At 41.5% G+C, this 18,037-nt stretch overlaps 1 protein-coding gene across 16 annotated transcripts in view; it reads right to left on the reverse strand.

The window, feature by feature from the left end:
- Window positions 1-17,474, reverse strand: part of plekha5 (pleckstrin homology domain containing, family A member 5) — a 115,178-nt gene extending 97,704 nt beyond the window's left edge. For all 16 annotated transcript variants that reach the window (XM_033634495.2, XM_078167799.1, XM_033634494.2 and 13 more), the window contains exons 1-3: window positions 17,331-17,474; window positions 17,145-17,221; window positions 14,179-14,236 (exon numbers count right to left, since the gene is read on the reverse strand). In XM_033634495.2, the coding sequence (XP_033490386.2) occupies window positions 14,179-14,236; window positions 17,145-17,221; window positions 17,331-17,422 (227 nt within the window). In that variant the 5' untranslated portion in view covers window positions 17,423-17,474. The remainder of the gene's footprint in view (window positions 1-14,178; window positions 14,237-17,144; window positions 17,222-17,330) is intronic.
- Between the last annotated feature and the right edge of the window lie 563 nt (window positions 17,475-18,037).

Consider the following 18,037-nt stretch of genomic DNA (forward strand, 5'->3'; position numbering starts at 1 on the left):
AGGCATTTTTCAGTTGTTTGCTAGCAGACGTGAGCACCAAGGAGGCACCTTCAATGAAGAGCGATGAATTGTTTTTCCCTCCTGCGGGGGCGGGACTTAAGTGTGCTCTGTCTCTATGAAGGCAGCTGTCCCCAGCTTCAACCTGGCACAACATCAGCAAAGGACGGCTCATTGCAGATTACAACAGGGATTACTCAAGTTCAACAGCTCTATCAGCATTAAATCAAAGACACCACACAGCTAAGAGGCTTTAGAAACAAAGAATTACAGTAGGCTGCATGCTACACTACTAAACCCGAGAGGTAGGCCTATATTCAGTCAACATATTCTACGCCACGAGGGATTACATACATATTCTTTAGTATCAATCATTCACAGAGTTTGAGATTTGAGCACAGGCACATTTTGTCACAGGCTTGTGCGCACAGCCTAAAAATGACAAAAGAAAGACTGTCAGATTGCACTCAGAGATCATCTTTTCACTTAAATGTCAACTGGGACCACTGCAGACAAAGAGTCTCTTGATCCTTTTAAAAGCAACCATGCCTTTAGTTCCCTAGTCCTGAAAAAAAAATCCCTCCCATAGGATGAAAAGAGGAAAAAGCAAATATTAGTGCGCACAATTTAGACACAACAAATGCATCACAAAACTCTCGGATAGATAGCCAAGAATAAAATGAACAACAGCCGAGGATAACTCGGTCTGATGTCGGTTTTCACTGAGAAACTGTCTTAATCAGCACCTGGGGCAGTCACTGACATCAGAGGATCTCTTACACATATGTTCACACACAGAGCATCCAAACACCAAAACACATACACACTTTTCTTCCAGTGCTAGCCAGATGGCAAGGACCCCACAGAGACTAAAACGTGTGAGAGCAGTCTGAGCAGCTCAGAGCCTGCCTAGTTCACTGTCAGTCTCCCAGTCAGCACCCAGACTCAGAACAGAGAGTTATGGAGCGGGAGACAGGGATGATGTACAGCAGATCCAGGTCCACTGGTTTCCCTCTTAAATCACATTACACACACAAGTGAGCTGCATGAGTACCGAGCACTGACAGAGTTAGTGAGTCAGCAGCCACTGCCATCAGAGCCTCCCCCCGCCAAGGGGGTGAGTAAACACTCTCAGAGCTTTGCAGTTTGAATAAGGCATTGTCCCTGGTGTGCCATTTGTTAATGTTAGCCATGTGTATGGGAATGAGCACTTCTTTTCAACATACAGTTGCATATGGGCTTCACGATTACGGTTAAGAAGATCATCAGGATTATTTCATTCAATACAGGAGACACATTAACCATCACACCTTTTGCATAATCACTGTATAATAATAATGGATTTGGTGGAGGCAAAGATCGGCATGACACAAGGTGGAGTGGCATTTCATTGAGAGTGCATTATTGTCAATGAGATGAGTGTGATGTTTTTCCTCATACTGTGTTAATTTCCCAAAGACAAAAAAGTCACTTTAAACTGTCATTCATCTTTTAAAGTTTGTTTACAGAGGTCTGCATGTTGTCAGCCAAGGCACTCAAGCTTCCTCCAACACGCAAGACACGCAGGCAACTAATTTGCCCATAGGTGTGAATGAGGTCATCTGTCTTTGAGTGGTGAGCTGTCCAATGTGCAGTGCGCCCCTAATTCTCGCCCAATGTGTGCACGGATGGGCTGTAGCTCCAGCAAAACAAATGAAAGGAACTGGCTTTACTTGTTGCCTTTATAATAAATCTCTTGAAATGCTTCAAGGTGCTACCAGCCAGGAAACTCACTCTGAGAAAGGCAGGGAGTGTGTATGTGTGAAAACGGACTGTTGCTACAGATTTAATTGAAAGAAAATGCAAAAAAGAAGAGCATTTGTGAGTGTTGCCCCAGCAACCTTGAACAGGATAAGGTTAATTAGGTTTGATTAGGTTTGAGGTTAGCAGTGGGAGCTAACTGGTAACATAGTATGAAGCCTAAATGTTGCTGCTGTCTTAAGGTTACGGGAAATTCAAATGGAAGGCAGATAGGTATAAATCCATATACTGCTCTAATTACTGTTGAGCCCTTCTGTGCAGAGTCTGCATGTTCTCTCCGTGTCAGCGTGGGTTTTCTACAGGTGCTCCAGCTTCCTCCCACAATCCAAAGACATGCGGGTTAATTGGTGATTCTAAATTGCCCCGTAGGTGTGAATGTGAGTGTGAATGGTTGTCTGTCTCTATTAGCCCAGCAAAAGTCTGCCGACCTGTCCAGGGTATACCCCGCCTCTCGCCCAATGTCAGCTGGGATAGCCCCCAGCCCTCCTGCCACCCCTAACAGGATAAGCGGTAACAGAAAATGAAAATGAAATGAATGCTTGAATTGTGACATGACCATGCAAGCAGCAGGTATCTTTAGAGAATTGAAACTGATGTTGGATGTGATCCATACAAAACAGACAAGTGTTTTTTTCCCCACAACTTGACCAACTTGCCTGGAGTGGACACGATTGTAGTTACAAATTACCTCTTCCTCCAGACCTCCTGATGTTACTAACATTACACAGATAGCTGATGAAAGCGTACAAGTGTCTAGTGGACTATAACCATTTTGTGCACGGTTGGGTACACTACTGAAATGACTGCCATCTTTGTTTTCAGCTGGGTGAGTACATGTGTATAACTCTTTACATTACAAATCTGTACATGGACGCAGACCCCTTTACAACCTCCTATTTTCGAGACTTAAAGTAGCCCTCGTTATTCCCAATTTGAGCATTTGGGACAGCCCTGAACAGCTCAAATCTAAGGCATTTGTGCAGTTTGGTAGTCTTTGCCTCTAGTTGCCTGCCCTCCATCTGGATAGCGCATCAATGTATGACATCATATGCAAAGAAGCTATTCGACAATAATAATACTTAAACAAATTTCTATGAAGCTATTTGCCTTTTCTTATTTACAAGGTTATACTGACTAAAAACACCATGGTAACTGTTTTGTGTGCAACTCTGGTCACACATTTTCACACATTTTTTTGATGCCTTGCGTATTTTGCATAGAATTGTAAATACATGTTTTGTGGGGTTTTATTTTTATAAGAAACAGCACATTAAATAGATGGTGCTACAGTCAGACCTGGCAGTTTCAGAGAGGTGGGATACATCACACTCACTGATTTACAACGGTGGTTTAACATTTAGCTGCTGATGAGCTATTCTTAGATGTCTCGATATACAATCTTACACCTACCAGCTAATAAGACAGAAGTATTTCCTACACCCATGTCATAAAAAAATTGATTTCTACATTGAAAATGTAGGTACATTATTACAAAATGTTAACCATGTACTGACAGCACTCTTGACTGCAGCTGCAATCATCTTATGGAAGCAGAAAATACTTAATCAAGTGCCACTGACACAAGCCCTTGTGGCCCAAGCTTTCTTTTCACTAGGGAGCACTTGATTTGATGCACCACAGCAGTCACTTTAACCGTGAAGTCAATATTTCACCTGATCGGATTTAATTAGCCAAAAGGTGAAGGCCAGAACTGTGATCACTTATTAAAGGATTAAATATACAGCCTTATCTTGCATTGAATTGTATTCCGAGTCTAAACACTTGATCACCTCTCTCACACTCTCACTTCAGTGACTGGATTTTCAGAGTTACATAATCAGGTCTGATATAAGGCTTTTCTCACAGAGAGGAGCTTGGATTATTCCCTGGAGAGGTGGTAAAGTCTGTCATAACTGTGTGTCTGACAGTTATGGAGGGTTCACAGGGACTCCCGTCGTGTTTATCCTGACAGATCAAGACCTCGACTCTCACGTCATACAACATTCCAGGTAAAATTGCAGATAAAACCACTACAAACCCACAAAGACAGAGACGAGACTCAACGTGAGTTCATTCCCCAGATTGCCCCATAGCACTGGGGATTGTTACTCACTTTAGCTGATGTCACTCATGAAAATGAAAACAAATCCCCTATGCTTGAAGTCTAATCCATTCTTCAGATGTCTGATAAGACGCCTCATTTTACTGATGCCCTGATGTGTCAGTGTCTGCTATGTCTGTAGCTGCAGAGGGCATGGAAAAGAAATGCTGGTATGAATAAATGGCATGAAAGTGAAACTGTTTGGAATCTAACTAATGCTATGCATAAGAAATGCTGAGAGTGTAGTGTATATTAAATGGTGAGGTTTTTTGAACTATGCTGGATTTAGAGGCAAACAGTTTCCTTGTTCAAATTTGTAACCACTGAGCTCAACAAAATGTTTCAGTACGTGGCTAAAATCTGTATTTTTATAACAATCGATCAAGGATAATTTGTAATCTGAAAAGGGTTGCTTGAAGTGACAGATCAACAAAGAATTATCATCTGACTCTGCAGTTCCCCTGAGCTCTACGGAGCATTTTAGCATTTTTCAGTTTGACTGTTTGGGTTCATTCTCACCACTCCAATAGCGCTGTTTTCGGCTGAAGAAGGCAGCTGTTTTCAGATAAAAAAGCTCTAAAACCTTATTGCATGCCACCTACCCAGCACTAAACAACAAACTCTAGTAAACAGAGTAGAGAATTAAGCAGCTAAAGAGACAGATCTTTTCCTCAGAAGTTAATAGAGAACAAAAACAGAGCCAAAAGAAAGTGAACATTGGATTTACAGTTGCCTGGTGCCCAGAAATCAACCCCATCAGCAGAATACATGATGGCATCGTGCATCTCTGCAAACCAGATACTTAACAGTTGCATGTTATATAGCGACTACACTAAAACAGAAACACAGTGGTTAATGTGAGGTTAGGTTTGGGCGCAAAAACCACTTGGTTATGGTTAGAAAAAGATCATGTATTGGGTTTAATACCAAGTTTTGGGGGCAGAATTCCCCCTATAAAAAGCAGATATGTCTCCATAAAAAACAACCCCTTTTTGTGGCACTATCCCAGCAGGAAACGCAGCAATGTCTCGGTAAAAAAAACAACCACTATTTGTGGCACTATCCCTGCTCAAAAAACAGCAATGGGTCATTAAACAACATCAAGGTTTGGGGGCTTAAAAGCCACTGGAAAAAGAGCCACAGGTCACAAAGTACACCCATGTTGGGGGCTGAAAACACAGCAATGGCTCCCTAAAAAAATCCACATTCGGGGGTTGAAAAGTCTTTGAAAAAAGAGCCATGGGTCACTTGAAACAACACCCACGTTTGGAAACTAAAATGCTGCTGGAAACACAGCAATGACTCGAGAAACATCGGTTTCGTTGGTCTAAAAATGTGGTTCACAGCATCTCATCAAGGTATCACACCACCCACAGTCCCCTTCATCTCCTGATGACAAAGTCAGCTCATACACTTCCTAACTTTAGAGATGTTACATGTATGAAACATGCAAATGTAATGTATTCGTGGATTTTTTCCCTGCAGCCCAGCAGTCAGAAACACACTTTCAAATGCTAACGTTGCTCTGAATCTGATTAATGAGTAGATGGGCAACTATTTGCAAACAAGTTTGCTGACTTTAGGGGAAACTCTCTGGCAGCATTATCATAAAATCTGCTTTGCCTGGGTTCAAACTTGTGTCTATTAAACAAACATCTTTATGTGAGTCATTATGCTACATATTAGTCACAGGAAATATGAAGCCTCCAAGTCGTTTGTACCACATCAGTCATTCTGACAAACGGAGGCTCTAATAGGTTATCAATAAAAAACATACACAGTCATCACAAAAAGCAGATTATCTTCAAGTGTCAATTAAAACAAGTGAATATTGATCCACATGGGAGCAATCCAATACTCCTACTTTAAATATGCAGTCAGCCAATGTGTGGGTCTTCAAAGCCCAAAATGAGCCAACAGCTAAACAGAGATTCACTGGAGAGATTTTTGTCATAATTGGCCAAATTTCAATTGACATGCTTTCCTCTGTTCTGAGTGATGAATTATGCAGCTGTACAAGTGAACTGCCTAATGAAAGTGGTGGTTGCAGAGCAGACTGGTACAAGATTTATATTTTAAGTTGCACTTTATACTGATGAGCACTCAGAAGCAGCAAATTGCCCTCAAAGGACGGTGAAAAAAAATGTTACCAAATGAAACATTAAAAACTGGGCAGTGGTAAAGCAAGACTCTATTCTATAGCACTGTGAAGGTCAGCCGTTTGAGCCTACCACTGTAATTACTACTCACTCATTAGCCTTCAAAACAAGATGTCAGCCAGCTCATTGTGTAACCTGCATCAATTAGCCCTGACTTCAGCAGTTCCCTTCCTCTTCCAGACAGAATAAATGAGACAAGAATAGCGAACAAAGAGAGGGAACTGGCGGGAGATCTGCACCTGTCTGCTGATAATCATAACTTCCTGCCTCCATGAGGCAACAAATATAATCAATTTAGTAATTAGGGTCATCAGTCTCCTACCAAAATATTAAGCCTTTTGCACCAGTCAAACTGATTTCACCCCATTTATCCTGATACGCACGTCTGGAAGGACGCCACGGGTCAACAATCCTCATTAGCAGACGGTGACAGGCAAACATTTTGACAAAACATTGGTTCAATTGCCCAAATCATGTCCCCATGTCTTGTTCAAAACGAAGCTTAGGTTAAAATGTGGGATTATGTGCTACAGAGATAAAATGGAAAACAAAAATCTGCCAGATGGCACAGTCTCATCAAAACGCTGTTTACGTCACAAACAAAAACAAACTGAACAGATAGAGCACTCTGGGTAGCTGTGGAATTTAATAGTAGACCCGAGAGAGGGACACTGAGAAATGTCATGAAAATAAAATGTCCAATGAATAGACTCTCTATATAGTTTGCTGCACAGACCGTACACTGCACACAGTATTTTGCTTGTGCGTAAAATCTCCAGCATCAGAGAGCCCAGCTGCAGATCTTTGCACAGAAGTGTAGTTCGATAACAGATCAGTCTTCCAGCTCCTAACTCTCCACGCGCAGCACAGAGTAGCAGACAGGTTAATCTAAAGGAAAAAATGTCAGTTACTCTGATGTGTGGATTATTGTTTCAGCTCTTGGAGGACCAAAGCAGCAGAATGGCTGGGTGGAGTTTAGCATTCTCTGATTCATCGCCAGATTCAGCAGTTGAGACCAGGGCCAAAAGCCACTGCCTTAAAAACTTGAATGTATTAGGACTAATGGGTGGGAGCTGCTATTATTGACCCGTTACTCTCTCCTCAGTGAGCCGCAGCTTGTGTGTGTGTGTGTGTGTGTGTGTGTGTGTGTGTGTGTGTGTGCGTGTGTGTGTGTGTAATGCGTACACGTACTTCAGACAAAAACAAACTAGCACATTTGGAAAGAAAAATAATAGTTAAGTTTAGGGCTACACATTACGCAAAAAAGTCATACTGCAATTATTTTTGACAGATGTTACAACTGAGATATAAGTCCTGATTATTTGTGGTAATGGTTATTTGCATTTCACTGAAAAAATATATATATAAAAATTATGATGATGTGATTTTTTTCTGGGGTCAGTTATGTAGGAGCTATATTTAGTCTGCGTTGTTTTTTCTCCTCGTCTCAATTCACTTCTGTAAATAACCACATCTTAATGACCACAGGAGACTGCTTTACGCATTGAGTCAGCTCGTTAGCAACGGCAACAAACTAACAGTGAAACAACCGTGTCGCTCCACCATCCTCTTTATTTTCCCAAACTGAACATTTCAGAATAAAAGCTTCACTCCCTGTTCATTTGTGACATACCGTATGTAGGGTAGCCACACAGGAACAAAATAACCTCACATATTTAACAACCTCTTCAGCGTGACGCTGAAATTTATTTCTCTCTGTATTGTAGCAAGTCCTACCATCTTACAATGAAACAAACTTATCACAAATGAATAGTGCAAATAAGCATGCTTCCTAATGTCTGGAATAAGACTTGGAGACTGGGGCGTCTCTGTAGCATCACAATGCTTAATTTCTGATGATATGTTGTGACACATTTTATCTGGATATTGCACTTGGCCACATTGAGACTTCGATAATATTTCGATTTAATCGTGCAGCTCTAGTTAAGTTGTGCAGCTCACATATCCAGATTGGACTTACATATGATTTAACCTGATTGCCAAACATGCCCTGTTTGGTTCAGTTCAATTGAATTCAAGTTCATTTGGCCCCTAAGTGTGGTTCGTTTGGGCAGGTGTGAACACGATCTGCACTCGGGTGGGGCACCAACATAACTAGACTGAGACCTTCTTGAAGAGGTGGTCTCGGTCTGGTTACAAACAATCTCGAGTGCGCATTACACATTGTTTAGGTTAAACATGAGCATGTTACAGTCCTGGAGGATTATTAATGTGCGCCTCCTCCTGTACTGCCTTAATATGCACATTCAGCACATCCAATGCATCAAAACATTGTTTTCTAGTTGGAGCCACGCCTCGTTTTCAAACTGTATGGTTTGACTAAAATGAACAATGACAGCAATATAGTCCACGATGAGCAGCGCTAAAATCAACCTGCGTAGCCCTCCATTGTGACATTAGAAAGTGTCACATTTATCTTGCAAGTGTACTCTTCTTCAACATTTTGTTTACTTCCTGGATTTTTCCCACATGGAAATTCTGAACAATCAAGAGCAGCTTTCTCACGCAATGCATTTGATCTGGTCCACTTGTAAATGCTGCCGTGAGAACACGAACCAACTCTAGGCTATTATGCAACTTTGTAACAACATTAGTCCCTGATTCAGACCAAAGCAAGACAACTCTAGGTCTGAAAGCAACCTAAGATCCATTTGAGATCTGATCGCTCTGTCCAGCTCAAAGAACCACGCAGTCCAAATGGGCCCCACGCCCGCCTGTCAACAACTACTATTATAAGAGTTTTAAAAATGTTTTCATTATTTTTCAAAAATTACAATTACATAGGGTGTACATCATGATATTTTCTGTATTTTCAGGGACAATATTGGTGTGAAAACAAACAAATATTTCAAAAAATCTTTGCTGGTTGACAGTTTTCATACATCAGATCCAGTCAGGAACAACAACGAGGTGAGGAAGGGCCAGTGCTGCCTCACTGGTTTAGAACAATCCTGTGCATTTGGGTATTTCCACAGACGTTGTATATAAATTGAAAGCGCAACTGCATTTACACTTGTGTTCAATGTGGGCACAATGCGTCACTGACCACCTCAAGAGGTAGTTTGACTGATGGGATCACAATCCATCCTCAAGGCGTTTTGGGTGCACTTTAACCTGTACTTTCCTGCGGTGAAGCACTATCGCTTTGAAATCCGATCCACCAAAACACATTTTAAGGCAAGGTGTAAACAGGGTCAAAGGGTATGCACATTTTCACTGCTTGCCTTCCTGTCTGACTGAGAAACAAAACAGTCGCAACACACTGGTTTTAGTCACACATCTGCCTTTGAATGAAATAAACAGGCTAATAGTTGCATATTTACACCTCCTCATTACTGGCTAGTTGACACATACTGAAGTTCCTCAAACTAAAAAGCCGTGCTGGCATCGGGCCGCCTGCAAACAACCCAGCAACTCAAAAGAGACTGCTCAGTCTGAGGAGAGCAGTAAGCCATGACTGATTCAATTAACATCTGCGCTGACCTTCACTCACTCAAAACTCACAGCGCCATAAAATAATCAAATCTTGTGACGGGCTATGCCTCTTGTCCACACCATCACACCAACAACCTGCACCTTCCATCCTCCCTAACACATCCTGTCAGAGGACAGTCTACGTCAGCACAATCTGCTCCTTGATTCTCACACTGTGTAGCCTGATGGTAACAGCCAAGCCACACAGGCAGCATGTGAATGGGCCAGATCCTGTCGCAGGCTCAAAGACCCGAGTCATAGAAATGAATCAATGATTCAGTCTCTGTAAATCTGAAAACAAGAAGAGGATCCTTTTGCTTTAATGTGTTCGCATCTTATTCATGCACATTAAATATGCAAACACACAAACACCTTAAACTTGCAATACTTGACAACATTAGATTGATGACAACGTAATGATAACTTACTGTAAAACATAAGGCATCGACTTGTCCAGCTGCCATCAGCTATTGGCTTTGGACAGTTTTCAGAGGCTTTTATTGGCAGCCTCTCATAAAGCCTCAAAAATGTCCAGAGTACTGTCCAAGATAGTTATCACATAAACTAGTCAACAAATCTCCATGTCAAAACAATGAGTCACAGTGATATTAACATGCATGGTTTTACATTAACCAATTACTCAATTTTAAGTACATCTTCATCGCTTGAGACTGACAAATTGATCTTGTGCCTCAAATTGACCACGCTTGTTCATCAGAGCACGCAGCCAGCTCAATGACACAGAAACACACAGCGCTGGCCACATAACCAGAATTCTAAAAGCTTGTGTTAAGTAAAACAACAAAGAGGACCCTCATGGGCCAGGCCCAGTAAACAGCCTGGGAGAATCTTACTAAAACAGTCCACACAAGCCAGACTGTGGAAGCCTCGGTCACATGTAGGCTGATAATCTGCATTTCACCCACAAAATCTGTATCGGCTTTTATCAACATTTAACAGCAACCCAATAAGTAGTCAGTACAGTACATAGTATGCCTACTAGTATGATCTGCAGGCCCACAGCATATTAAACTGCATGTAACACTTCTATGCTGACAACGTAAAATGCATTTACGCTTTAAACTGGAGCTCACAGTTTAGCTTTCAGGAGGTTCCCTCTATGCAGTGCTCAGAAATAAACAGCATAGGTAATTACTATCGCGAAGTGACATGCAGCACAAATGAATGACAGAGAGGAATTGAGAATTAGATGAAAATTGGAGGTCTGATGCATTTTTCACTGTTTCTGCCTTTTCAAACAAAGGACACAGCTATTACAGGTCAACACAAGGACATGTGCTGGGGCTGTTTCTCTGTGTTTAAGTATTTGTTTAGCCGCAGTTTAGAACAGGCTCCGTTCAACCAGCTGAACACATGCTTTTGTTTATCGTGACTGTTTCTTGTGCTTACAGGTGACTACAGGATTCAGCATGTGGTTTACCTGCTTCTTTGCAGACAAACAAATAAAACCTCTTTGCTGAGGGGTGGTGCATCAGCTAATACGTGGTTGTTGTGTTTAGTTTGTTAGATAATCAGTAAGCTTCCTACTGCTGTTAGGATGACTTGAGCTGATTTTACATGTATGTAATCACACAATATAACATTATCTTAAGCGTCACCAGCTGAGCTAGATTATATATTTATCCATCATAGTATAATATAATGTTTTGAAAAAAAATTACAATCTGAACTGTCCATATACTGTATATCCCCATAATCACTCAGAGTCTACACTCTATTAAAGCTGAGGCAGGCAGTTTTATTTTGGCATTGCTGGGCAGAAACCCCATATTAACCTTTGAGTATACTGTAATTCAAGTAGGCTGAGATAAAACCAGACTTCTGCACTTCTGCTTGGCTCTGTTTTCAGGCTTTAGAAAATCTATCCCATGGCTGAAGACTTTTGCCAATCAAAGGTCTTTTCCAAGAGAGGGCATTCCTATTGGCTGTTCTACAAATGCACATGCAGATGGTGAAAGCCTGATTAAATGGTGGAGAATCCTACAGAGACACTTCCTATGTCAGCAACGTCAACTACAGCCTACTCTGCAAAGCAAATGGACTTATCAAAAAGAGAGTCTTAAAAAAGAGTCTGACAATAAACGAAATAAAACATGTGTCACTACCGGCAAAGCGTAAAAGTGATGGAAATAAAATCTTGCTCATAGTTTAGCCTTCTGCTAACTGGAGCCACATGCTGATAATAATAACAATAATAATGCATCAGATTTATATAGACACTAAAAGACGCTTTACAGTGCTGAAAAACATCAATGATAATAAAATAAAAATGAAAAATGAAAAAAATGAAAAATGACTGTTGGAAACCGACACAGATTGGTTTTTAACAGTGATTTGAAAGTCTGTAGGGAGCCTGCACTTCTGGTATTGAGTGGGAGGGAGTTCCTGAGGGTTGGGGCAGCGGCAGCGAAGGCTCGGTCCCCCAAGGTTCGGTACTTGGTGATGGCTGCAGCTAGTTCAAGTTAATGTTGATGTAGCTAGGTTGAGCTTCAAACCATAGTATGTCCTCTGCATCACTCCTCGCCACTACAGACTACCTCGCCATCAGGAGAGCAGGCAGCAGCCCCGGAGACAGACTCCCAACCTGCAGCTACAGCATCTTGAACTCAGCTAGCACCGAGGTGAGCTGACAGCCCCGAATCCGTAGCTGCCGTCACACAGCTTAGACCCAGCTCCGGTGCTGGCCACCAGTCCGCTGTGACTGCTCAATTGGAGTTTCTACAGCTGCAGTAGTTGTTCACTTCTGGGGCTGCTGCCCACCCTCCACCTGATGAAGCAGTCCACAGTAGCGGGGAGCAAGCAGGGAGCGAGGGGGAGGGACTGTGGGGTGTGGTAACTAGCTAATTCTTGTCTCATTTAATCTACAATGAAATATGATCAAATAAATCAATGTATGGAAAAAACACTAGGTATGACGCACGTGCATATGGCTGTGCTTGTCTAGTGGGAGGGGACTGAATTTTCAAATTCTGCCCTTTCCAGAAAACTACCTACCCCAGCTTTATTCTCAGTTAAACCTATGTACAGCAGGTTTATCTATCTATTTTGTACACAGTTCAGTGACCTCTTTTGACAGTGACGTAATTTGTAGAAGGCACAGTAACTGAGACTAAACCAAAGCTGCAAATTCATCTGCAGCTTTTAAAGACACAACAATTAAATTCAAATTAAACTTCCGTCTAAATTGTAGCAAATGCGCACAACCAATGTTTTTTCACATGCACAGTGCAGGCTGCATGCTTTGTGAGTGACAACATGATTAGTTTGAAGCTTGTTTTACAGAGAACATTACCATGTCAGTAGGCTGTGCCAGAATCACAGTGATCAACTAATGAATGTGTCCCCAAGTCAGTTTTGCACCGAGAGGCTGTGATAAAATACGGGAATATAAAATTACTGCCTTTCAGTCGGACTGCCTGGCAACCTGCCACATGACGCTCCTCAAATTCATGAGGAAGTCAAAGACAGAGAGAGGATTCAGTGAGGATAATAAGACATAATATCCTAAACTCGTAGCCTGTATATTGCAATGTCTTAAATCATACAAAGGCATTCTTGTGTTTTGGCAGAGAAATTCATCCGCAACATATCTAAAAACTGTTGTGTGAGAAGAGTATTTCACTAGGACATACGAAATAACAAAATTTTTCAAGCTATATCCTCGGATTTAAAATATTCTGGGGACAGATGATGAATCAGTGCTGACTGAATGACAGCGCCTTTGATCTCTTTTGATCAGTTGCATGCATCAGACATGGAGGAGGGAAGGGAAGATGTAAAATGTACTGTATTTCGGGGACTTTGTAACATAGCCAACTTCTAATGTAATTCATGTACATCCCGGTCTTCAAAAAGACAGGGGTGCAAACTGAAAAAATCAAAGTGCTTTAGTGGACATGGAGGATATACCACATTTCCTCCTGCCCACATAGCACCAACAAATGAGCGCACTGTGGATGTGATGTTCAAACAAAATCAGTGGAGGGAGACTTAAAATAAAAAGTCTTTTCAAATTCCTGTAATACCGTAGCTTGGCGCGTACCTCAGAAATATTTTCCAGCACCTACTTAAAACAAGTGTCATCTTAAACTGTGAGCAAACCGTATAAACCTAAACAATGAAGATAACTGTTTTTTGACAAATTATTAACTGTCAGAAAAGTAGAACACATTATATTCTGGCCCAACTGTCCAAGTAGGCTCAGCTCTTAGTCTGAATAAATACAAACAGCTCACAGGTAGACAGCAATGACACGTTGCCCATGTCTGTCTTGTATTTGCACAATGTTCCCGTGTAATCATTAACTTTTGCGATAGGCTTCTACAGTACAGAAATGGGGAGTAAAGGTTCCAAATTTATAACCATGCCATATTTATGTCTAACACACAGCATGTTTTCAGGAGTAGCCCAGCATTTGGGTTAGGTTCATTTGAAGTGATAATGCTGGTGATAAACAAATTCCTGTTTGACACTTAAGGCATGCTGCAGTCGTGGTGACATGCAAAGGGGGAGTTCTTTGGAGTCATATGGTCTGCTCAAATACTGTGTGTATGCTCTGGGGTTATGATGGGTGTGTGTCTTGTGGAGGAAGGGTGTTAAACTCACTTGATAAAGCACCGTGCACCCTCGAAAGTATATCCTTCTTCCCATCCAGTGGGTAAGTCTGTGAAAGAGGGAGAGGTGGACAAAAACACGTGAACACAAACTGATGAAACAAACAGAAAGTTTAAAATCAACTAGAGCTAAGTGCTCCGAGCTGTCAATTCACACAATTAGTCGATTAAACTACTACCATTTTGAAAATCAATGTTTCCTTTCTACATTTTTCAAGTACGAATGCCAAACATTTGCTGGTTCCACTTGGCACTTCTTCAATGTGAGGATTTACTGCCATTTTAAATATAACTAACAATAAAATATCCCTGAGTTTTGGACTGTCTGTTGAAAAATTAAGCCATTTATAAACTTCACTTTTAGAGCTGCAACAAACTCTTCATCATTATTATCCTCTGTAGAGTTGTTCCAACATTGATACCAGTATTGGACATGCCTCAAGTGCTGCCTAAAATGCTGGATCGGGTATTGGCGAGTATGCAAGTCAGCACGCCGATCCGATACCCCTTACTTAAACTTTAAAGCAGTTTCATACCCGGATAAAACAACATTTTTCTCAGAAATCATTTCTTCTTTGCTGCTCTAAAACAGTCACTACTGGCAACTACTATACAGTGTTACAGCGGCAAACAAGAATTAATTTCCAGTAAATAGTGTAACATTAGCAATATAAAGTCCCTCCAATAAAAAGGCAACGTGTATAGTATGCAAGGCTTTAGTTAGAAGGTGTGACACTAGTGTTGCCAGTTTCTTATAAAATTTGTAAAGCATCTGAAGAAGCATCTCTGATTTATTTATTCATGTTTTACAAAGGGTTTAGTCTAACCTGAGCCCTGCAATACAACAATGATAGCAATCATTTCACATGAATACAGGGTTAGACCCAAAGAGGACCCTCATGGGCCAGGCACAGTAAACAGCCTGGGACAATCTCACTAAAACAGTCCACACAAGCCAGACTGTGGGAGCCTGGTCACATGTAGGATGATAATCTGCATTTCACCCATAAAATCTGTATCAGCTTTTATTAACCTTTAACAGCAACATAGTAAGTGGTCAGTACAGTATGTTGTATGACTACTAGTATGTTGTGTACGCCCTCTACAAATAAAACTGCATGTAACATTTTTATGCTGACAATGTAAAATACATTTACGCTTTAAAATTGGAGCCCTCAGTTTAGCTTTCAGGAGGTTCCCTCTATGCAGTGCTCAGAAATAAACAGCATAGGTAATTAACATAATGACACGCACCACAAATGAGTGACAAAATAGATGAAAATTGGAGGTCTGATGCAGGGTTAGTAATATACAGCTTTCTTACATTTTATTTCACCGCAATTGTATCGCATCGGTTCTTGGTATCGTCTGATATGAAAGTTCAGGTATCAGAATCGTTATCAGGAATGAAAAAAGTGGTATTGAAACATGTCTGATCATTTGGTTTTTAAAATGGTGGAAAATAGGAGAAATGACCCCTCACACTTTCCTAAAACTCAATATGATGACTTCACATTGCTAGTTTTGTCTGACCAGGAGCTAAAAATCCAAAGACATTCAATTTACCATCACATAAGACCTCACAGAAAATCCTAACAATATATAAGCTACATATTTCGCTTTTTTGCTCAGAAAATTACTTAAACCAGTGATTCCCATCTGGTCTAGCCACGGGGTCCAGATACGGGGTCCAGCAGTGGCTGCATCCTGGAAATTCTGGCTTCACTTTTGTACAGTGGGAGTAAGTACAGACGTGTCGTCCATCTTTATATACAATTTATGGCAGTGGTTTCCAAATGGTCCAGCCAGGGGGTCAAGATTTCTCCTTAGTCATAAGTTCAACGTCCACACAGTTTATCATACACAGTGTCGTTGGCCATGTCGTCAAGCTAGTCTGCCGTCTCTGTCAAGTAACTGTCAGTCAATCATTCACCATACAGCAGGAAATGACACTTTAAAATACAAGCTATGTACCAGAAATTCACTCTGCTTCAAAGAACAGTGTGTTTTTTACAAACTTTACACATTCGCAGGTCACTTGTGGTCTATGCAGAATGGCACCATGACCAACCAGTTGGGGACCACTGACTTAAACTATTACTCAATTACTAAAATAGCTGCAGATTTCCTTGCAATTGACTAATCGATTAATCAACAAAGTATTTTAGCTTTTAGAAATTCTGGGCATTTTTTTCACTATTTCTGATATTTTATAGACTAAAAATGATTGTTTGTTGCAGCCCTACAGAGATGCAGCAGCCACTCAATAACATGAATGGGAAAGCTCTGCAGAGACTTGAGAGGAGGCTGCTCCACAATTAGTCGCATAACGTCACCAGCATGATACATTGCAAGGAGCTAGTTTTTCAGTGTAACACACTGCGTTGAAGATTTGTCAATGGCTTTTTGTAGTGGTGGGGCAGGGGAGGCTAATTGTGTAGATTTACAGCTAACATCACTAGCTCCTGTTGCTGTATCCTGCATCCTACCTGTCAAATTGGCTCTGTGTCTGATAGTACATGTCGTACAGGCTTTGTGGTGAACAGAGACCGTCAGTTTATTAAAAAAATAATTAAAATGTCTTCTATATGTGTGTACATGCTGGAGGTTGATGGGAAAACTCGTCCTTTTACAAGTTCACGCGTAGCTAACGTCCACTCGTCAACTTCACTTGCTGACCAGCCTAAAAAAAAAAAGGAGGCTGAGGCTCACAAGGAAGTGGCACGAGCAGGGCAGAGGTGGGCACGAGAGGGTTCACTTTTCACAGCACCACCAGCGCCAAATAACCCACTCATGCATTAAGAAACACAGCATGCATGTCACAGCCTCTGTCTCTCCCCCACTGTGGGAAGTATCGGTTTGAGGGATACGGTCAACAACAACAACACATGACGACGTGAGGCACGAGAGCCGTTAAACATAACAGAGAAACTTGACAGCCGTTAAGTGACACCTTACCTGGAGTTTTTCTGTGCCCGGTTATTACCGCCTCGCCACTCACTGGATGCAGCCAGGTTGTACTCTTGGCTTCTTCGCTGTTGAGAGACAGAGGAGGGAAAATGCGTTCATTATTACACGGTGACTTTGTTCGAAACACAAACGCGCAGAAATGACTTGAGCCGTTTTCCGTGAAGGGATAGTTACTTGATAAAGAAGACGCGTCCATCCCGAGTAACCCCATAACTCCAGGAAGAAGGGAGACAAGAAATCCACTCGGGTTGTAGATCCGCCGCCATGTCTGGCAATACTGTATGACAATCGCGCGGCTCCGCTCGCGCAGGCAGCGCGTACACGGAAACCTTGGCAACGGCGGATGGCTGAGAGGAGGGCAGGAGCCCAGCGGGTAGGGCAGACAGGTACTGTCAATTAATCTGTCTGGGACACGATTTTATCAGTATACATGTTAAATTTATAGAGTTAAACTGTGGAAAACACCCCCATTTAGAACAAAGTCAGTTTACGGTAAGATTAAAGACATATTTGAATATGATTTCAGCTTGTGGAGGACAATAATGCATAAATGAACACACTGTTTGCTGCTATTTAAGCTATTTAACTAAATAAAACAAACATCACAACCCTGACCCATTACTGGATTATCTAGAAGCCGTTTAGCCTTTCCCTCAGGCTATTTGTTTTTATTTCAGGATGTCTTTCTCCAGCAAGCTACCTGAAGATGTTGGCTAATTCTAGATAGCTAGCATTGCTAATGATTGCTAGCTACTGTAACAGACTGTTCTATATTGTATGTCCCTCTTGAGTTGCCATAGGGCAGTAAAGGTTTTGGGGTGACAGTTCTGCTGTTTAAAGTGGTTCATGCATGTGTCAGAAGTTTTGGGGGTGAAGAAAAT

This window comes from Epinephelus lanceolatus, chromosome 5 (genome assembly GCF_041903045.1).
Source record: "Epinephelus lanceolatus isolate andai-2023 chromosome 5, ASM4190304v1, whole genome shotgun sequence".
Classification (NCBI taxonomy): Eukaryota; Metazoa; Chordata; class Actinopteri; order Perciformes; family Serranidae; genus Epinephelus; species Epinephelus lanceolatus.